The 22,536-nt window shown below is 43.6% G+C and overlaps 1 protein-coding gene across 4 annotated transcripts in view; it reads left to right on the forward strand.

The window, feature by feature from the left end:
• Window positions 1–14,052, forward strand: part of A4GALT (alpha 1,4-galactosyltransferase (P blood group)) — a 66,651-nt gene extending 52,599 nt beyond the window's left edge. For 2 of the 4 annotated variants that reach the window (XM_043515963.1, XM_038386604.2), the window contains exon 2: window positions 8,349–14,052. In XM_043515963.1, the coding sequence (XP_043371898.1) occupies window positions 8,398–9,471 (1,074 nt within the window). In that variant the 5' untranslated portion in view covers window positions 8,349–8,397 and the 3' untranslated portion in view covers window positions 9,472–14,052. Of the gene's footprint in view, window positions 1–6,600; window positions 6,648–6,690; window positions 7,087–8,348 lie in introns of those variants that run through there. The other 2 variants (XM_038386603.2, XM_038386605.2) reach the window with 2 other exon arrangements.
• The last annotated feature ends 8,484 nt before the right edge of the window (window positions 14,053–22,536 follow it).

Genomic DNA, 22,536 nt, shown 5'->3' on the forward strand with positions numbered 1-22,536 from the left:
ATTCTGGACCCTATTCCTACCCTCCAGCGCATCTACCTCTCACCCCATCTAAAAGAAAAGGAGTACTTGTGGCACCTTAGAGACTAACAAATTTATTAGAGCATAAGCTTTCGTGAGCTACAGCTCACTTCATCGGATGCATTTGGTGGAAAAAACAGGAGAGATTTATATACACACACACAGAGAACATGAAACAATGGGTTTATCATACACACTGTAAGGAGAGTGATCACTTAAGATAAGCCATCACCAACAGCAGGGGGGGGAAAGGAGGAAAACCTTTCATGGTGACAAGCAGGTAGGCTAATTCCAGCAGTTAACAAGAATATCAGAGGAACAGTGGGGGGTGGGGTGGGAGGGAGAAATACCATGGGGAAATAGTTTTACTTTGTGTAATGACTCATCCATTCACCCCATCTAGTGACATTCGCGAACTTGCAATCCATCCCATCATTCAGATCACTAATGAAAATGTTGAACAAAACTGGCCCCAGGACTGACCCCTGGGACACTCCACTTCATACTGGCTGCCAACTAGACATCGAGCCATTGATCACTACCCATTGAGCCCGATGATCTAGCCAGCTTTCTATCTACCTTATAGTCCATTCATCCAATCCATACTTTTTTAACTTGCTGGCAAGAATACTGTGGGAGACCGTATCAAAAGCTTTGCTAAAGTCAAGGTATATTGCATCCACCGCTTTCCTCATATCCACAGAGCCAGTTATCTCAATATAGAAGGCAATCAGGTTGGTCAGGCTTGACTTGCCCTTGGTGAATCCATGTTGACAGTTCCTAATCACCTTCCTCTCCTCCAAGTGCTTCAAAATGGATTCCTTGAGGACCTGCTCCATGATTTTTCTGGGGACTGAGGTGAGGCTGACCAGTCTGTAGTTCCCAGGATTTTCCTTCTTCCATTTTTTAAAGATGGGCACTACATTAGCCTTTTTCCAGTCATCCAGGACTTCCCCCGATCGCCACAAGTTTTCAAAGATAATGGCCAGTTGCTCTGCAATCACATTAGCCTACTTCCTCAGAACCCTCAGATGCATTGCATCTGGCCCCATGGACTTGTGCACGTCCAGCTTTTCTAAATAGTCCTTAACCTGTTTTTTCACCACTGAGGGCTGCTCGGTTCCTCCCCATTGAGTACTTCAGCTTTTTCCACATGTGTCACTAGGTTGCCCCCCCATTCATTAAGGGTCCCACACTTTCCCTGACCACCTTCTTGTTGCTAAAGTACCTGCAGAAACCCTTCTTGTTACCCTTCACATCCTTTGCTAGCTGCAACTCCAGTTGTGCTTTGGCCTTCCTGATTACATTCCTGCATGCTCAAGCAATATTTTTATACTCCTCCCTTGTCATCTGTCCAAGTTTCCACTTCTTGTAAGCTTCCTTTTTGTGATTAAGCTCACTGAAGATTTCTCTGTTAAGCCAAGCTGGTCGCCTGCCATATTTGCTATTCTTTCTGCACATTGGGATGGTTTGTTCCTGCACCCTCAACAAGGCTTCTTTCAAATACAGACAGCTCTCCTGGACTCCTTTCCCCCTCATATTAGCCTTCCAGGGGATCCTGTCTGTCTGTTCCCTAGGGGAGTCAAAGTCTGCTTTTCTGAAGAGTCCAGGGTCCGTATTCTGCTGCTCTCCTTTCTTCCTTTTGTCAGGATTTTGAACTCGACCACCTCATGGTCATACATAGGGAGCAGCATGGAAGAAGGCCCAGAGATGTCTGTGAGATGACAACATGAAAGGGGTATCAAGACTGATGTCAAATTCTGTCTTTAGTTATTCCTTTACAAGGGAACACTTTTCCATTTGAAAATGCTGGTCAGCCTGCCTGCGCATCTGGTTTCCTGTCAGCCATCCCACCTGCCTATCTTGTTGGCTGGCCTTCTGGGGAGAGGAGACATACTCAGTTTTGGAAATACTGTTTCGTTCCTGCTGCCCAGGCAGCGGGAACATTTTGAGGTTTCCAAAACAAATATTTCAGAATTTCAGTTCAGTACACTTTTTTTTTAACTTTTTTTGTCTCAATTTGTGATGACTGTTGTTGGTTTTTGGTTTTTTTTTTTTAACTTGAAGTTTTCCATGCAGTGAATTTCAGTTTCTCAGCCCACTTTGGTCTCGATCTCTGTGGGACAGTCTTGCTTTTTTGCTGTTTCACATCCTGATTAACGGTGGATTTGCCCTATATATGTGGGGCAGAACCGTTGCTGGGTAGAGAGATATTTCTTTAAAAAAACAAAAACACTCTTCCCCACTCCCCATGCAATTAATTTCCATCACAGGGACCAAACCAGGCAGGAGTTGGTTGCCAGGGCAGTAGTGGATTCTCTGTCATTCTTCCCCTTCTCCCCCACCCCAAAACAAACAAACAAACAAACCCCTCTCTGAACTAATACTCATCAAGGGGGGCTCCCCAACAGGGTAAACCTTCTTGCCATCTGCAGCACAAGGCCTGTGACAGCCACCTTCTCCCAACCATGTTGCCTGGAGAAAAGGGAGCCTCTGGGTGTGGAACCTTTTTGTGGTCTCTGAAAAGGCTTCCCCTTTTCCTTGCAGGACCCAAGCAATAGAAGCAGGACAGTGGACAAAGCACTTTTGGAACACCCTGGACAGCAACAGTGATATCGCACTCCACCGATCCTAGTTTTGACATATTATACGTTTTTCTCTCTGTTAATTGTCTGTGCACAAATTTCATTAGCTTTGCAAATATCCACTGTCCTTTGCAAGAACTGGATTTGATTTTGCAAGCAACCTTTCTCTGATCTAATTTTGTCCCTAATGATTCCTTTTGCTAACTGTTCAGATTCATAGGGTTTGGCTATACAAGGTAGGTCAGAACTATAATGGTCAATGGTCTCCCCTAGCAGCTAGTTTATTGTAAAGGAAATGTGTCCTCTCCAAATGACATTTTTGCTGAGTTCACAGTAGTCTTGACACATTTTAATGAGTTTTGTCTAGCAGATTGCACTTCATGTCATGCTCACACTGGAATGTGTGGTCAATTTCCAGCACCTGTAGGCCTGATACCTAATACTGTGGAAAATATGACCCTTGCTATGGCTGAGTGACAATTTTTCAGCAAATAATAAATTCACCAAAAAAAAAAATTTTGGTTGCTCTAAAATGCATTGGTGAATTTGGGTCACATTTGGCAAACCGTTTCAGCCAAATAAATAAATTAAGCTTTAAAAAAAAAATCAAAACTGTTCATTTTGACATTTTCAAAATCGCCCTTTTTGACATTTTTGTCTGGAAAGAAATGGTTTGTTCCCTAAATGTCAGTTCTAATCAAATTTCATTTGGAAAATGTCATTTTGCTCAACTCAAATGAAATCTTTTTTGTTTTTATTTCAGCGCCGGGGGGGGGGGGCGGGGAATCTAAGCTGCAGTTGATTCAAAACCAGCCTTTTTTATTTCTGTCTTTTGGTTTTGTATTTACTCAGCTCTAACAACTTGCCTATGTCTCAACAATATCAAATGCTTCTGGAAAAAATGGGGAAACACTAATTGTCCAGTTCTGATTGGTTCCTTTCCAGACTAAAGAATTTGGGTGACTCAGTTTTGCTCCATTTCTGCCATGGTTTACTCATTTCACCTTGTAGTACGGATGGGAGCACAGGATCTTCGAGAGCTGTCTTAATCGCCAGCCTATAAAGTCACTCTCTCTTTCTGGCCCAGTGGATATTTAATTATTTGTACAAAGTGGAATAGATCCAACAGGAGAAACTGAAAAAGACTCACTCTATAGCGGGGTGGGCAAACATTTTGGGCCAAACGCCACATCTGGGTGGGGAAATTTTATGCATTTCCCTGGGGTTGGGGTGTGGGAGGGGGTGCGGTGTGCAGGAACGGGCTCAGGGCAAGGGATTGAGGCAGAGGAGGGGTGCATGAGGGGGCTCAGGGAAGGAGGTTGGGGTGCAGGAGGGGGCTCAGGACAGGGATGCAGGAGGGGTGCGGACTGCGGGAGGGAGCTCAGGGCAGGGAGTTGGGGTGCAGGGTGCAGCAGGGGGCTCAGGGCAGGGAGTTGGGGTGCAGGCGGGGAGTTGGGTGCAGGAGGGGTTCAGGGTGCAGGCTCCTGCCTGGTGCCGTTTACCTAAAGTGGCTCCAGGGTGGCAGCGACATGCACCAGGGCCAGGGCAGGCTGCCTGCCTCCCTGCCCTGGCCCCATGCTGTGCTGCTCCGGGAAGCAGCCGGAACCACGTACCTGCATGGCTCCTGGGAGAGGGGAGGGCACAGGGCTCCATGCACTGCCCTTGCCACGCCTCCACGTACCTCCCCCGAAGCTCCGATTGGCCACGGTTCCCTGTTCCTGGCCAATGGGAGCTGCAGGGAGTAGTGCCTGGAGGCAAGGGCAATGCACGGAGCCCTCTGCCTGCTCCCGGGGCCCCAGGGACGTGGTGCCAACCACTTCTGAGAATGGCACGGGGCCTTTGGCACCACGGGGGGCAATCCCACAGGCCAGATCCAAAGCCCTGAGGGGCCGGATTCAGCCCACGGGCTATAGTTTGCCCACCCCTGCTCTATAGCCTGCCGATTAGAGCGAGTCCCTGCCCCAATCAGGCTGAGGTGGAAGCTGAATGTGGGTCTTCTCCATCCCTAACCACTGGGCTATTGGCCACTTTGGGGCCTAGGTGGTGTCTTTCGCTCTCTTGAAAGATTTCAAAAATTTCTGCAAAACAAAATTGTTTTCTAGCCAGCCCTAGCAATGAGGAGTCCCATCAAGGTGTTACTGACTAAAATGATTTCTTCAGAATGGAAAGTTTTTTAAAAGAGAACTGAAGCCAACTGTTACCAATGATACATTTTAATTGTTTTTTTTTTTTTTTTTTTGGAAAGATGGCAGCGCTGAAAACAACATGTTGCTTCTCGCAGCACTGCCTGTTCCTGTTAGCTGTGGTCTCTGAGCAAAGAGAATGACAGCTATCTGTCCCACCCACCCTGTCCTCCTAATCTGGCTTCTTCAGCAACACTTGATCACTTCCCTGGCTGGTCAGCTGCAGCAAAGAATGTGTTTCTGCTATTTAGCAGTTTCAATTACCATTAATGTATCAGGAAGATGACGTGTTTGAGATAAATGCGTTTAATTATGAGGCAAAGGTCACTGCTTCGTTGGGATTTATTAGATGCCGCTACATGCAGTAGGTAGAGCTGAGTGCTTTAAATTCCTGAAGAGTTTCTATCTGCCTATATGCATGATCTCTATCATGCATTCCTACAACTACAATACCCACCTGCTGAAGTGAAGAAACAGATTGACAGAGCCAGAAGAGTACCCAGAAGTCACCTACTACAGGACAGGCCCAACAAAGAAAATAACAGAACGCCACTAGCCATCACCTTCAGCTCCCAACTAAAACCTCTCCAACGCATCATCAAGGATCTACAACCTATCCTGAAGGACGACCCATCACTCTCACAGATCTTGGGAGACAGGCCAGTCCTTGCTTACAGACAGCCCCCCAATCTGAAGCAAATACTCACCAGCAACCACACACCACACAACAGAACCACTAACCCAGGAACCTATCCTTGCAACAAAGCCCGTTGCCAACTCTGTCCACATATCTATTCAGGGAATACCATCATAGGGCCTAATCACATCAGCCACACTATCAGAGGCTCGTTCACCTGCGCATCTACCAATGTGATATATGCCATCATGTGCCAGCAATGCCCCTCTGCCATGTACATTGGCCAAACTGAACAGTCTCTACGCAAAAGAATGAATGGACACAAATCAGACGTCAAGAATTATAACATTCAAAAACCAGTTGGAGAACACTTCAATCTCTCTGGTCACTCGATCACAGACCTAAGAGTGGCTATCCTTCAACAAAAAAGCTTCAAAAACAGACTCCAACGAGAGACTGCTGAATTGGAATTAATTTGCAAACTGGATACAATTAACTTAGGCTTGAATAGAGACTGGGAATGGATGAGTCATTACACAAAGTAAAACTATTTCCCCATGGTATTTCTCCCCCCCACCCCACCCCCCACTGTTCCTCAGCTGTTCTTGTTAACTGCTGGAATTAGCCTACCTTGCTTGTCACCATGAAAGGTTTCCCTCCTTTCCCCCCCCCCTGCTGCTGGTGATGGCTTATCTTAAGTGATCACTCTCCTTACAGTGTGTATGATAAACCCATTGTTTCATGTTCTCTGTGTGTGTGTATATAAATCTCTCCTCTGTTTTTTCCACCAAATGCATCCGATGAAGTGAGCTGTAGCTCACGAAAGCTTATGTTCTAATAAATTTGTTAGTCTCTAAGGTGCCACAAGTACTCCTTTTCTATCTGCCTATTGTGACAGACCCAGACCAGTTGGGTGCAGGAGTCTGGTAGAAGGAAAACTTACTGGACACTGGAATAGTTTTCTATTCCCTGAGTGACCAGGGCAGGGCCTGCCCCTAAGCAGTCAGGAAAGTGCTAGAAGCAATTAAGTCAGGCAGACTCCATAAGACACCTGGAACCAATTAAGAACTGATTAGAAGCAATCAAGGGAAACAGGCTAATCAGATCCCCTGAAGGCCATTTAGAACCAGCTGGGACTAGTTTAAAAGGAAGTTCCTTCAGAGAGGCCAGCTGGTAGGAGCTGGGAGTAAGAAAGTGTGTTGTTGGAAGACTGGGAGAAAGAAGGTGTGCAGTGAAAGACCCGGGAGGACAAGCATGGTCAGGCACCAAGGAGGGTGCTAGGAGCGGCTATTTGGGGAAGTAGCCCAGGGAAGGGCTATAGCTCCGGTAGTATAGGAAAATTGCCTGTTGTCGGTGTGATTAGGGCCCCTGGGCTGGAACCTGGAGAAGAGGGCGGGCCTGGGTTTCCCCCCAACCCTCCTCACACTGCTACAAAAACGCTCCCTGAGAAGGAAGACGGGGGCTAAAGAGGGCTTTTTCACCAAACGCATTGACTGGCCAGTGAGGAAGGTGGATCAGGAAGCTGTAACCCTTGCCTGTAGGAGGGGAGAGAGGCTACACTGAGGGGCACAGCAAACCTCTGAGGGAAGCCCTAATTGCTCAGAAGTGCAGGACTCCCTGAGGCAAAGCTGGAGCTCTGCTATACTATGTAAATCAGAAGAAGGTAAAATAAATTGCCTAGTAGAATGGCCTGGGCAGATCAAATAACTTCTCTTGTTGAATGGCAGGAAATCCTGTCCAGTGAATTCTGAGGAATGACTTGGCCCCAGGCCAGAACATTACGGAGCTAGTAACAGCGGGACAGCAGTAATGTGCCCTGGTCCAACTGCAGACTGTGAGGGTAGACAGGCTTCCCCCCATTTGTGGAGATACTTTGCGGGGAGGGGAGAGGTATAGACCGTAATAGGGTGCAGGAAAGGGAAAAGGGCACTGGCTGTTTCCCCATCTGTCCGGGAAGATGGTTTTGGTAAAACGAGGATACAGGAGCATAGGCCTGTGTTGTGAAGGGTGAGGTGAAATTCTGATTTCAATATTTTCATTGGCAGGGCCTAAATATGAAATCAGGGAGCAGAGCACCAGTCAGAGTAGAGTGGAACAGAGCCAGAAGTGCGAGGGCAATCTGGATAATGCGCTCTCACTGTGTGCTGGAACAATTTTTTGTATAGTGGGGGTTATTGAGAGCCACTGAACCAAACTGTAAGCCCTGCAGCAGCATCCCTAGTTCCAGCACCTATGCTTGTGGGACTTGTAACAACAAAGCAGCACAGTGGGGTGTCACAAGGGAATGAGAGAGCAGAACAAGGTCAGCAAAGATCGTTGCATGTTTCTCCCGCCTAGTAGTTGGGATCTCTTGAGAAGGATATGTGACCTCTCTGGCTGGTTTCACTTCAGCAATCAGTGTCAGGAAATGAATGTCCTTGTTCTTATTAAATAATGAACATCCTGTCCTAACAATTGCAGCTGCTCCACACAATACCTTTTCCCAGGGCTCTAGGATTGTTTGGATGGCAGCCCTACAGAGACAGTAGCTGCCAATTCCCAGCTCTCTAGAATCATTACTACGTTAGTCTGGTGAAAAATGTGGTCTGAGGTGAAAGAAAAAGCTAATTATGGGCCAACTTCTGCTCCATGCAACCCCACTGAAATCCATAGAGTTGCATGGGTGTAAACAGACAGGAGAATTTGGCTGCATGGTGTTAAAGGGAGCATGTAATGATCTCTGGTTACGTGTTTTGTATTGCGCCTAGCACAATAGGGCTGCAGTTTCTGATTGGGGCCCCTGGATGCTGCCACAATACAAATAAATAATAATGGTGATTGATAAAATAAACCGATGTATTGTGAAAGTCAAAATATATAATTGCATAAGGTTACAAAATATGGTTTAGTGTTTTGTGTTTAATAATTTCCTTTATTTTTTTCCAGATCACCCTATTTTTTATTGGAAGAACAAGGCCCCGGGGTAGAGGCAAAAATGTACAAAATGCCCACCTGCGTGCTACAGCTAAGCAGGGTGGTGATGAACCACAAGCTCTGGGCTGTGTTTATCATCACCTTTAAGTTCATGTCCTTTGTCTCCATAATGTTCTACTGGAGAATCACCGAGGATGCCAAAAGCAAGAGTCTGCTCTATGGCTTGCCTCTGGAAGTCAAATGTCCTCGATCTGTGCCTTCTCCTCCCCCAACTGTATCTGGCAGGCCACCTCCACCACCTGGGGATATATTTTTTGTGGAAACCTCAGATAGAACCAACCCAAGTTTTCTCTTTATGTGCTCTGTTGAATCAGCAGCCAGGGCTCACCCTGAGACCAAAATAGTCATCCTTATGAAGGGATTGGTAAACAGAAATTTCACTCTGCCAAAACACTGGGGCTTCTCTCTGCTGAGCTGCTTCCCCAATGTGGAAATCCGCCCACTGGACTTGAATGACCTTTTCTCTGGTACCCCTCTAGCTGACTGGTATTCAGTGGCCCAGCACAGATGGGAGCCTTATTTCTTACCCATACTTTCCGATGCCTGTAGAATTGCTATCATGTGGAAATTTGGGGGTATCTACTTAGACACAGACTTCATAGTCCTTAAGAACTTAAAGAACCTCACCAATGTGCTTGGAACCCAGTCCAAATATGTATTGAATGGGGCTTTTCTCTCCTTTGAAGCCAAACACAAATTCATAGAGCTTTGCATGCAGGACTATGTGGATAATTACAACGGCTGGATCTGGGGGCACCAGGGCCCACAGCTTTTAACCCGTGTTTTCAAAAAATGGTGCTCCATCAGGAGTCTCCGGAGCAGTAAAAGCTGTAAAGGAGTCAGTACTCTTCCCAGAGAAGCCTTTTATCCCATCCGCTGGCAGGACTGGAAGAAGTACTTTGAAGTGGTCAGCTCTTCAGAGCTTCACAGACTCTTCAAGAACACCTATGCGGTGCATATTTGGAATAAAAAGAGTCAAGGGACAAGATTTGAGATCACCTCAAAAGCTTTGCTGGCTCAGCTGCATTCCCACTACTGCCCTTCAACATATGGGATAATGAAGAAGTATTTTTGAAAGGAATTGATTGACCCACCTGTCACCTAACTGAACAAAGGAAGTAGCCAAAACTGTTCAGCCTTCCAAGCAAAAATGTACATTTGAAAGTGCTTATATCTCTGTGAACCATCAAGCACCAGGCAGTGTGATGTAGTGAAATTCAAAGATAAATGTAGGGCAGGGTGAATGTAGGTTGAACACAGGAGTTAACTAAAGACTGAGCAGTGCTTACCTCGTTTCCTTCCTTTGGTCCCTTTACACTACTCTGGATGTGTAAAGGGTCCTTAAGACGGGAGTAAATGTTACAACACTCTGTCAGCATAAAGAGGTCTTAAAGTGAGAGTAAACGGTCTTTATTCTGCCAACAGGGCATAAAGAGGCCTTAGTATAAATGAAAAGCTGGACCCAGGTCATTGGTTGATTTCTGTGAACTCCCAAATATCTCCAAAGAAATAAAGTGAGGGAAGTAGAGGGAAGATGAATTGAGGAAGGAGTTAAAGGGAGGATCAGAAAAGGCAGCAAGGGAAGAGAATAAGGAAGATGAGAGAAGAAGGAAAGGGCAGATTTTTTTTTTTTAAAAAACCTTCTTTTTTTCTTATTGCAGAAACCAGTGGCCGAAAGGAACTTCCACATGTTCCAGCTTTTATTTTACAAAGCTTTAATTGGATACTTCTGTGTGTACAAGGGGCCATGTGCTGTATAGTCCTTGCTCAGTTCTTAATGGGGCAAATTCCCATTGTCTCCAATGTGAGGTTTGACTGGGTAAGGAATTCAGGGTTTGTCCAAAAGTTTTTTTTAAATTAAAACTTCTAAGCAGCCATGGGCCAAACTTTATTTTAGACTATGGCCAGAATTAATGTGCTGTGAAGATGCAAGTGATGAATGTGTCCAAATCATGTCCTAACTTTCTTTTGATTGGAGAGCTATAAAATGTCACTTCCTTTTGTCGGAATGATCTGGGTTTGTGTGTACATCCACTGCAATATCTGAACAACTATTAATCCTTTTATTCTCACCACGGGAAGGCAGGGAAGTACCACTCTCCTATTTTACAGATGGAGAACTGAGACAGAGAGATTAAGGATGGGAGTTAGTTGCCTAAATATCTCTGAGGATCTGGGCCTAAGCTCCTTGCCCAAGATCACATAGGAAATGCATGGTAGAACTGGGAGTTGAACCTAGATTTTTCTGAACCTCACTTTAGCACCAGAACTGAAAGGCCATGCTTCTTACACTTTCAAATCTTCTGTGGCATTCTGCTGCTATTTCTGGCACAGAAAGTAGCCTGGAAGTGCAGGGCTCGTCTTTGATTCCCTGAATAAATGCTACTGAAAGCATCAGTGGCTCTCAGACTCTTCCTAACTGATGCATGAGGCGGGGAAAGACAGTTTATGTTGTGGAAAAAGTTGTCTTTGCAGACTCCTAGCACTGGGATGAGCCCAAGGAAAGACCATGAAAGTTTTGGAACTTTTTATCTTGATAGGAAATTCCAGTTTTCATAAACTCAGTGTAAAATAAATGATGAATTCTGAATTTCTTTTTTTATACAACAGATTGTAGCTGTGTGCTGTTACTAATGGGGTCGTGTAAGCATTGCAACATCAGTGAACTACCTGCTCTGTGTGAAGGCAGAGATGAGCTGCCAACAGACCTGTCAGGGGAAGCGTAGCAGTGATGGAGGGCAATGAATGGGATGGCTTTTGCAACATTGGAAGTACTTGTCACTGAAAGGGTCAGGTAGAATAAAGTGGTGATGTACTTTGGTGGAAAGGAGGGGGAAGCACTGGGTGGGAGAGAAATTTTTACTGCTCCATCTCCCAGCTTTCGAGCCTTCATTTGAAGCTTCTGCTGCTGCCACCACAGGGCACCTCTCCAGTCCTTGATTCACCACCCTCCCACCTGGCTGTCTCTGATCTTGAGACCTGACTCTGCAAGAGATTGAACATCTCCTGTGAAGTGAATGGGAGCTGAAAAAACGTAGAGTCTCACAGGAGGCATTCAGCACCTTGCAGGGATGGGCTCTTACTGGTTAAGCTGGATTCAACTGTAGCTTCTATGGTGGGGGAAAATGTGCTGCCTGCCTCTGTCTTAACCACCATGTCTCCCTGCTCTTTGATTCAGCTGTGAGTCTTTTGCATGATTTGGAGCACATCTGAACCGACAAAGAAGCGTCAGTAGCTATAAGGGAGGCAGGCTGCCAGCTAACACATCAGTCTCCGTGCACATGCACTCTAAAACAAGATTTATAGTAAGAGGGGTCACCCAGGGACACAGACATGTGCTGAGATGGGGTTGTTATGGGCGAGTGGAGCATCATCCATCTCCTACCCTGTACTCCGTAAAGGAAACCATAGCACTATAAAATATTTTAAACACCTTGTTTGAGCCTTAAACAGTTGGTTTTCTTATGAATAAAGATGGGCTCAAGCTATTAACTTCAGAGCTAAAAATAAGCTTGTCTGATGTTCAGGGACTGTGGCTGATCTAGTACTCCATTTCATGAACATGACTAATGCTGAATCCTAATGGGATGGCATCATCTGGCACTTCTGGAAAACTGCTCTAAGTCGTAATCCCACCAACACTGCTGACTGTTCTGGCTCTATCTGACCTTCAAGTCTGCAGCTGCTTTGGGGCTTTTTCTGTTTCTCAGCTCAAACACAAGCAAGCACAGATTTGCTCAGCTGAGCGAAGGAAATGTGTAAAACAAAAGACAGCCTGAAGCATAGCAGGACAAAATCTCTTTATTTCTTTCTCTGTTTACTTGCAACCACCCAAATGACAGAAACAGCAGAGCAAAAGAACCCTAACCTACTATGGAACTCACCCCCCTCCCTTCACAAGGCTATGAGTAATCAGGTGTGGTTTATTTTCCCTCTAAACCTTAGGTCACATTCTTCATTTTACTCTCCTTCTGCTATATGTCCTACAGTCATTTTGGATCTTGTTGGTGTCCCCACCTGAGCACATCAAAATACAGAATAGACACTTTTCAAAACAAGTGTACTTACCAAAAATGTCGAAGAGCATAGGAACTGTGGTTCTACACAGACCATGGGTATCCTGTCTCCATCCTCTGGAGCCAGTGTTGTCTATTTCAGAGAAAGGCAAACTGTGTATCCATTGTAACTTTGCAACCTTATACGCAGAGGATCTTCCTGAATATCTGAGACATTAGCATTGATAGCCCTTGTATTTTTTTTTTCAGCTTATGTCAGTGCAGCTGCTATTCCTGTCTATATAAATGGATAGAAATGCAAGAAATTGCCAGGCTGGAAAAGATCCTTGGTCTGGGTAGTATGGTATCCTATTTCTGGTATTTCTCTTTTACTTGGCCTCAGTCCAGCTGAGCAATGAAATGTTAGCTGAGCCAGGGACAGCCTAATGGTAAAGGCATAGACTTAATTTGGTCAGACTGCATCACAAAGAGTGCACTTTATTTAGTCACACTCTTTGCCTCTGAATTTCATGTAAAATATAGCACTGCTTATGTGAAAAAAGTGCCTTTTCATATAATGGCTGATTTCTCTGCAACTCACGACCTGCGTAAAGAGCTTTGCACTAATCCCATGTTCTCTCCACTACTCTAAATAGAATAGAGGTCAGTTGTTAAATTGGGAGGAAGTCCCTCTGTCCTAGTAGAACATGGGAAGTTGGGTCAGTTGTTTCCTGCCAGATTAGCTTTCAGTATATTAGGAAAATTCTAAATTTAGGATTTGGGTGGAACATTGTTGATTCATGGCAGCTTAATATCAGGCTAAAGGAAGAGGCCAATCTAGTCTACAGTGAAATGCATAATAAAGGCCTTTGCAAATTAAGGCTCACGTGCCTTGAATATCTCCCTTCTAACTGCTGCCTTAGTGATCCTGATCATACATATAAAAGGGGTGACCAGTGGAATTCAGATGTTTCATTTGCCTGGTGTTTCCTTCTCCATTTTGAGGAAAATCAATACAGCATCTCTCTCTCATCCATGCATGAGGAAACAGACTTGAGCCTGTAGTGGTTGTATTTGAGTCACTTGCCCCGATGGTCCCACCTCAAGGGTTAAATAGTAGATCTGGTTTAAAAAAAAAATGGACAGAACACTTTTCTGTTACAATGCAGTTTTGACTAAATTAAAACTTTTTGCAGGAACAGAGTTTTGGTTTGTTCTTTTTTTTGACTAAATTTTGCAATGGGTAAAAGTCAAAACATTTTGTGTTCAGAGTAATTTTGATTGATTTTTGTTTGTCTTTTGGTATTCTATTAAAATACATATATGTAATGATTTCATATGGTATAAATGTCAACAAAATAAACTGAAATGACACTTTTTGAAATGAAATGTTTTTACATTGATGAAACATTTCAAAGCTATTGAAATTAAATGTTTAGATGTCCCATCTTGATTTTTTTTCCACAGGAAATTTTGGCTTTCTATTCTAGTTTAGAACACTTTTTTTTTTTTTTGGTCAGACTCTCCTGCAGAATGGAAATTGTGGCTCCCAACCAGCTCTAATAAGCTGTAATGTTGTCTGAAGCACCAGCCAAATGCAGTTCAATGCGGAAGAATCATTATCGAGAAGAGAAAGGGAAAATTTGGTTGTGGTTTAAAAATTCAAAATAATCTGGAAGAGGTCCACTGTGACCTTTTGTTAATCAGATAAGCAAGCATCTATGTCTTTCCCTGAAGACTGTCAAAATTTAACTGGTGCTCCTGTTACTTAGCTTGCACTGAGATATGAAAACTGGTGGGGACTTTCTTTAAGGTGTAGCCAGGGCATACACTGATGATCGATGGTAAAGAGATGAGCAGTTCACTGTGATGTTTTCTCACTTTTTCACGGTGCTGTCTTTATGAGGCAACCTGGGTCAGGATTTTAGCTTCTGGGCAAAGGAAGCTCCTGCAATATTGCAGCATCCCCTGGGTGAAAAAGAGCTTTAAAATTGTTTTTGTTTTGGATTTTAGCATGGATAGAGACCACAGGCATCATTTTTATTGCCAGAGGTCTTAAGTAGAAATCCTGGCATATTTTAAAATCAAGAATTAGTGCTGCTGTTGTCTGGATTTATGCCATTTGATGCCTTTTCAGAGATGATCTCTTTTAAGAAGAGGATGAAACCAAAGCAGTCTTTGGCCTTTTCCTACTGTTCAATGTTTATGGGGGGGAAATAAATATAATTTTTACCTTTTTATTTCATGTTTCTACAAAAAAAAATCATTTTGTTTTTCAAATGATTGTTGGAATCTTCATGTAATCTGCATTAGTTATTGTCAAGACAAGAAATTTTCATCTTATCACTAGAAACAACTTGGATTAAATTTAGCAGTGTTGAAATAGCATTAGACTAGCTGAGTTTAAGCAATTTTTAAATATAAATTACGTCATGCAGACTGGATGTGTAGGCAGTTGGTAATGTCAGTGCAAAAATTCAGCTCCTGCTCTCTATCCAGGCTTACGGTGACCATACAAAATGACTATTTGGTAACCTATGTAAAATAAGCGTGGTGATCTTGGTCCAGAAAATGGACCGATGTCCACACCATAAAAATTGTATTGCAATTTACACTACTCTTATCAGTGAGGTCAATAATCAAGGCCCTAAATTAGCATTGATATTTAACCACTGACCACCCTCTTAGTCTTAATAGTGGAAAGTTTGTACTTCAATTGCCCTATCTATATTTGTGGACCTGATCCAAAGCCCGTTGAAGTCAAGGGGAGTCTTTCCAGTGATTTCAATGTTTTTTGAGTAAGGCAATGGATGAATACAGGACCTTGTGCACCAGTACTGTCATTTTGATCACCAAACTGACTTATTTGCAAAATGAATAGCTCCAAAGTTTGTCTTGTATCTTGTTAAGGTTCAGATAGGCAATGAAATTGGCAGGTTTATAAACACCCAACCCTGCCCCAATATACAAATACCTGATAACAACTTTTCAATTATTAAATACTAGCTCAGCTTTATTTCTGTAGCTTTGCAATGGCAGATTGTGTGATCTGTTGTTCTCAGAAGTGTATCTGATGATAAAATCATTTCCAGTATGTTCAGATCATGTTAATAATAGCAAAGTGACTTGTGACCGCACTGGATCATGAATGAAGGGAACAGATTTCACTTTTAATGTGCAAATATTAAACGTTGTTTAAATATTAAATCGTAATGTTCTTCTTTTAATAGTATGCAGCGGTGTTGTAGCTTTGTGAGTCCCAGGATATTAGAGAGACAAGATGGGTGAGGTAATTTCTTTTATTGGACTAACTTCTGTAGGGGAGAGAATGACAAGCTTTCAGGTGACACACAGCTCTTCCTAGACCTGAGGAAGAGCTCTGTGTGGCTTGAAAGCTTGCCTCTCTCACCAACAGAAGTTGGTCCAGTAAAAGATATTACCTCATGTCTTTTTCTCTTTTAATTGTTAACCCAATTTCAAGGAAGGTTGGGAAGCAGTGGATTATCTCTGACTGCTGCTTGATTGAGGTCTTGTGGTTCTGACATGTTAACAAGGTGAAACTGCTGCCCACGGAGGACTGAGAAAATCCAGGTGAGGAAATATAATGGGAAACTATCCATATCACGGATTATGTTTACTTTTATGATAGAGCTGTATCCCTTGTCAAATTAACCCCATGTAAGCTTTAAAGGAAGACAAGATCATTGTGGAGAAGCTAAATGAACTCTTTGCATCTTCTCACTGCAGAAGATATGGGGGAGATACCCATAGCAGAGCTATTCTTTCGGGATGACAGGGTTGCCAACTTTCTAATGGCACAAAACCATACACCCCTGTCCAGCCCCCTTCCCTGCTCCTTCCCTGAGGCCCTGCCTCTGTTCACTTCATCCCCCCTCCCTCCATCACTTGCTCTCCCCTATCCTCACTCACTTTCACCAGGCTGGGGCAGGTGGTTGAGGTGAAGGAGGGTGAGGGCTCCAGCTTGGGGTGTGGGCTCTGAGGTTGGGCCAGGAATGAGGGGTTTGGGGTACAGGAGGGGGCTCAGGGCTGGGGCAGGGGGTTGGGGATGTGTGTGTGGGGTTGGGGTCCCAGTGGCACTTACTGTGGCCCCCAGGAAGCAGCCACCAGATCCCCTAAGCACATGTGTGGCTAGGGAGGCGCCGCATGCTGTCCTCATAACCATGGGCACCACCCCCGCAGCTCCCATTGGTCACAGTTCTCAGCCAATGGGAGCTGTGGAGCCAGCACTGGAGCGGGAACAACGCACATAACCTCTCTGGCTACCCATGCAGCTGCTTCTGAGAGCCATGCAGAGCTAGAGAAGGCAAGGAGCCTGTCTTAGCCCTGGGCTCCCACTGTGCCACTGACCGCACTTTTGATGGCCCAGTCGGCAGTGCCAACTGGAGCTGCCAGGCTCCCTTTTCGACCAGCCATTCCGGTCAAAAACCAGATGCCTGGCAACCCTAGTGACAAATCTGAAGTATTGTACCACATTGATGTGTCAGTAGAAAAGGTTTTAGAACAAATTGATAAATTCAACAGTAATAAATCACCAGGACCAGATGGTATTCACCCAAGAGTTCTGAAGGACCTCAAATATGAAATTGCAGAGCTAATAATAGGAGTATATAACTTATTGCTGAAATGAACCTCTGTGCCAGATGACTGGAAGGTAGCTAATGCAACACCAATTTTTTAAAAATGGGTTCCAGAGGCAAACCTGGTATTTATATGACAGTGAGCCTAACTTTAATACTGGACAAATTGGTAGAAACTATCATGGAAGTGTAGGACTGGAAGGGACCTCAATAGGTCATCTAGTCAAGTTCCCTGCACTCAAGGCAAGACTACATAATAACTAGACTGTTTGCGACAGGTTTTTGTCTAGCATGTTCCCAGAACCTCCAATGATGGAGATTCCACAGCCTCTGTGGGCAATTTGTTCCAGTGCTTAACTACCCTGATGGGAAGATTTTCCTAATGTCCAGTCTAAACCTCCCTCGCTAGGCAGGGGACATTGGTTCCAAAGCCCAAAGAGTTGAGAGAGGGTGGGGATAGTCACGTGTACTTGGTAGTGTGGTGTGGGTTCTAGACACCATTTGACCCTTCCTCTCTCCACGGTATAAAAAAAAAGTTAATTTAGACTCAATTGAGAGTCTTGTTGCACACCGAAGAGCTGAAATCACTGATGTGAACCTCTGGATTCTGGGGCTGCACTGGCCAAGGACAGCAACTATGAGTGGGATGCAAAGACGGGATGGGCACGTTAAAGGGACTTTTGGGTTGCTGGACTTAAGACCCTGAGGGGGAAAGAACGCTGCCCAATTTACTTGGAGGTGGATCTTTTGCTCATGGTTTGTATTTATGAGCCCTAGTTGTTGTGTCTTCCCAAATTAATGCTGAGTCACTTCTCTCCTTTTTATTAAAAGTTTTTGCTAAACTCAGACTCTGTGCTTGCGAGAGGGGAAGTATTGCCTCTTTAGCTATTAGCACCAGAACCTCATGCAAAAAATTAGCAACTGCAGCTCCAAAATGAATGAACTAGTCTTACTATTATTGCTTCTTGACCTATAATTTCTAGAACTAGTGCTGCCACTACTTAAGGTCCGCTATCCCCATTATGGCTACTGGCGCTGACAATGTTACCTAGGCATGGTCTAGTGAGGGTTAGAAGACCTGAGCCCTATTCCCAACTCTGGCTTTATTTGGCTGAATAACCTTGGATAACAAAACTGTTTTTATGCTTGAGCTTTCCCCATTTGTATAGTGATACTTGCCCACCTTTATAATCCTTAGAAGAAAGTAGCTATATAAATTCAAATTATTACTGTTACTCATGGAGGGAATGGCAATATCATGTTCTCTGGCCCTTTCTTGATGGTGATTAGATTCTCACTCTAAGCATGAGACCCTACCTATGAATGGAGATCCACAGGTTTGAGTTGTTTCAGTACAAACTGCTCTATAACATCAAGATAAGCCTGTGAGGGATAAAAATACGGGGGATGATAAAAATGAAGTGTGTTCATTTGTTCAGCAAAGAGTGAAAGAAATGAGATGTAACAGCTTTCTGCTGAATGTTTATCATAGACATACTTTGCTAATCTCCTTCAGCTTTAGGCAGAAGTTACTCTCCACCCATAAATTACATTCCTGTCCTGTATTAGCACAGCTCACCTGGCAATGCTTCTCTTGGCTCAGTATCCATACAGTTCCACAGAAGTTATTAAATAACATTTCAAAAGAGGCCTGGCCTGATTTTCAGAGGTGCTGGATATCCACAGCCTCCACTGACATTGCCTCTGAAAATCAATCCAGCAGGCTTGTCTCATATTTCCATTTAGGACTCTGAACCTGGGCATTAGCTGATGTTTCTAGAAGTTGATCTTCTTGAAGGTAATCCTTATAGCCTTTTAAGGTGAGATGGGTTCCAATCGTAAAATTCTGATCAGGGCTCAGAACTGGATTTTAACAACTCCAGTTTCAGGGGTGTATGGATTTAGGGCTTGTCCCATTGTAAAATCATGGACCATTTACAAAATTAATGTTTTCTAAGCCTTTAATCATTTTTGTTGCACTCCTCTGGACTTTCTCCAATTTGTCCACATCTTTCCTGAAATGTGGTGCCCAGAACTGGACACAATACTGCAGTTGAGGCTTTTTGTGTGGAGTAGAGTGGAAGAATTACTTCTCGTGTCTTGCTTTGTATGCTGCTACTGATACAACCCAGAATGATATTCACATTTTTTTGCAACAGTGTTACATTGTTGATTCATATTTAGTTTCTGATAAATTCTAAGCCCCAGATCCTTTTTTTCAGTATTCCTTCCTAAGCAGTCATTTCCCATTTTGTATTGATCGATTGTACAGTTGATTATTTCTTCCTAAGTGTAGTATTTTGCATTTGTCCTTACTGAATTTTATTCTATTTATTTCAAAACATTTCTCCAGTTTGTCAAGATTATTTTGAATTCTAATCTTGTCCTCCAAAGTGACCCCTTTCAGCTTGGTATCGTCTGCAAACTTTATTCGTGTACTCTCTGTGCCATTATCCAAATCATTTAAGAAGCTATGGAGCAGAACTGGCCCAAAGACAGGTCCCTTCTGGGTTGACTGTGAAATATTGACAACTAGTCTCTGAGTACAGTTTTCCCACCTGTTGTGCAGTCACCTTATAGTAAGTCCTTCTAAGCTATGTTTATCTAGTTTACTTATGAGAAGGTCACGTGAGACAGTATCAAAAGCCTTACTAAAGTCAAGATATACGACATCTACTGCTTCCCTGCCCCTCCCCCCGAGCCACAAGATTTAATACCCTGTCAAAGAAGGATATTAGGTTGGCTTGATACAATTTGTTCTTGACAAATCCATGTTGACTGTTTGTTACTTATCACATTATCATTGTTTAGGTGCTTACAAATTGGTTGTTTAATTATTTGCTCCATTATCTTTTTGGGTACCAGATTTAAGTTGACTGATCTATAATTCCCTGAGTTGACCTTATACCCCCTTTTATAAATAGATGTTATATTTGTCTTTTCCAGTCCTTTGTAAGCTCTTCCGTCCTCCATGATTTCGCAAAGGTAATCATTAATGGCTCAGAGATCTCTTCAGATAGTTAAGTATTGTAGGATATATTTAGTCAGGCCCTTACAACTTAAACACACCTAACTTGTCTAACTTGTTGTTTTTCTGTTTTAGCTTCAGATCCTACCCCATTTACACTGATGTTCACTGTGTTAGTCATCTGATCACCACTAACCTTTTTGGTGAACGTTGAAATAAAAAAGGCATTTATCACTTTGGCCATTGCTGAGTTTTCTGCTATTGTCTTTCCCTCCTCATTGAGTAATGGGCCTAACGTGTCTTTGGTCTTTCTCTTCCTTCTGATTCGGTGGTCTCAAAGTCCCAGCCCACGGGTCTTCTGCGGCCCTAGAACCTCCCCACTGTGGTCCGCAGAGGAGAGATGCATGCAGACACGCTGTCAGCAATCTTTGCTGCAGGCGCTGCTCCCCGGAGCTCCCATTAGCTGGGGGAGAGGGACAGAGATATCATCACTAGTTGCCGGGCAGAGTCAGCCATGGAGGAACCATCAATTTTTTCCACAATGAATATAAACAGGTCAAAATACCAAATACATCTATCTGATGCACACCTTGCTGCACTCCTGAAGGTTTCAACTGCTTAGTCACCGAGGCCAAAAATCAACAAACTGACAGAACTGAAGCATTGCCATGTGTCTGGCAAACACTAAAAACTCTCTGACAGGCAAAGAAGTTGTATGACAGTTTTATTATTTCTAAGAAATTCAAAATAAAAAATACAATATAAACGTTTTCTTTTCTGAACACTATCTTTGGTGACATTGGCCCTCTGGGAGGATTTGAGAACTGGCACTGGCCCTAAGGTAAATTGAGTTTGAGACTCCTGGTCTAATTGATTTGTAAAATGTTTTCTGGCTACCCTTTATGTCCCTAGTTAGTTTAATCTCATTTTATGCCTTGGCCTTTCTAATTTTGTCTCTATATGCCTGTGGTGTTTGGGGTATTTTTTATAATTCATCCTTCGTAATTTGACCCAATTTCCACTTTTTGTAGGACTTTTTGCATTGCTGGTCATTGAAGATCTCCTGGTTAAGTCAGGGTGATCCCTTACGACACTTCCTATCTTTCCTATGTGTTGGGATAATTTTCTCTGATGCCCTTTAAAAAACTGCCAACTCTCCTGAACTCTTTTCCTCTTTAGACTTGATTCTCATGGGATCTTACTTACCAATTCCCTGAGTTTGCTAACATCTGCCTTCTTGAAGTCCATTGTCTTTATTCTGCTGTTTTCCCCCCTACCATGTCTTAGAATCATGAACACTATGATTTCATGATCACCCTCACCCAAGATGCTTTCCACCTTCAGATTCTCAACTAGTGCCTCCCTGTTTGTCAGAATCAAATCCGGTATAGTCTCTCCCCTAATCACTTTCTTCATCTTCTGTAATAAAAAGTTGTCTCCAATTGGATAAACTTTGCCCTGCTGTATTGTTTTTCCAACAGCTGTCTGGTAGTTGAAGTCCCCCATCACCCCCAAGTCCTGTGCTTCAAATTATTTTTGTTAGTTGTTTGAAAAAAAACCTCATCCATTTCTTCTTCCAGATTAGGTGGTCTATAGTAGACCTCTACCGTGACATCACCATTGTTTTCTGCCCCTTTTATTCTTGCCCAGAGACTTTCAACAGGTCTGCCTCCCACTTCTATCTCAACCTCAGTCCAAGTATATACATCTTTGATATATAAGGCACCACCACCTCCCTTTTTTCCCTGCTGGTCCTCCTGAGAAAGTTGAACCCTTCTGTGATGCATATTTGTAAATTAGTTTTATATGGCTCTCAGAGATAGAAACAGACCAGTGTTGCAACTCTGTTAGCATTTTTACCTCAGCTCTAGTAATCCAAAATGGTGAATGGAAGCCCCCGAGTGGTAAACTCAGGAAAGTTCTACTGGATTGGTGGCCAATTAATTGAAAATATAAACATGAAAACAGGACAACCCACTAAGAGCGGTATTCATTCATTAATTCATTCACTCATTTGCTCATTCATTCTTCTGCATAAAGTACACACTTCAGTCACCTCTTTCTAGCATGCCCAGTTTTCTGTCAGTGTTGCAGTCTGCTCTATATTAAAGCTGAGGCGAGTGAGATTGGCAGTCCATCTAGCATGTGTGGGGGCCACCCACGAGGTCATCTCCATCCATCTTTTGTTGGATCAAACACTTAAAACTGGTGGGTTGGTATGGACTCTGGCATACGGAACAGGTGGCCAAGCCACCTGAACTGATGTTAAGACACTTGGGTAGACAATGAAGGCATGTTGATCCAATGCCTAATATCCTCATTCATAACATGATGAAGCCACCATGTGACTTCAATATGTCATCGTTGTTTCATGCCAGCTGGCACATTTGTGTCACTGTGGTGGCCCAGGTTTTGGAGCCAAACAAAAGGATAGAAGCCACTACTGCTTGATAGCTGCGCACCTTAATCTGAGTTGATATGTGATGTTGAGTCCACAGAAGCTTCCAAAGAGTGTGCATAACACCTGTAGTCTTGCCGATTCAATGGTTCATGTCAGCAAGGCAACCTCCCTCCTTGGT

Source organism: Dermochelys coriacea, chromosome 1 (assembly GCF_009764565.3).
Source record: "Dermochelys coriacea isolate rDerCor1 chromosome 1, rDerCor1.pri.v4, whole genome shotgun sequence".
NCBI classification, from domain to species: domain Eukaryota; kingdom Metazoa; phylum Chordata; order Testudines; family Dermochelyidae; genus Dermochelys; species Dermochelys coriacea.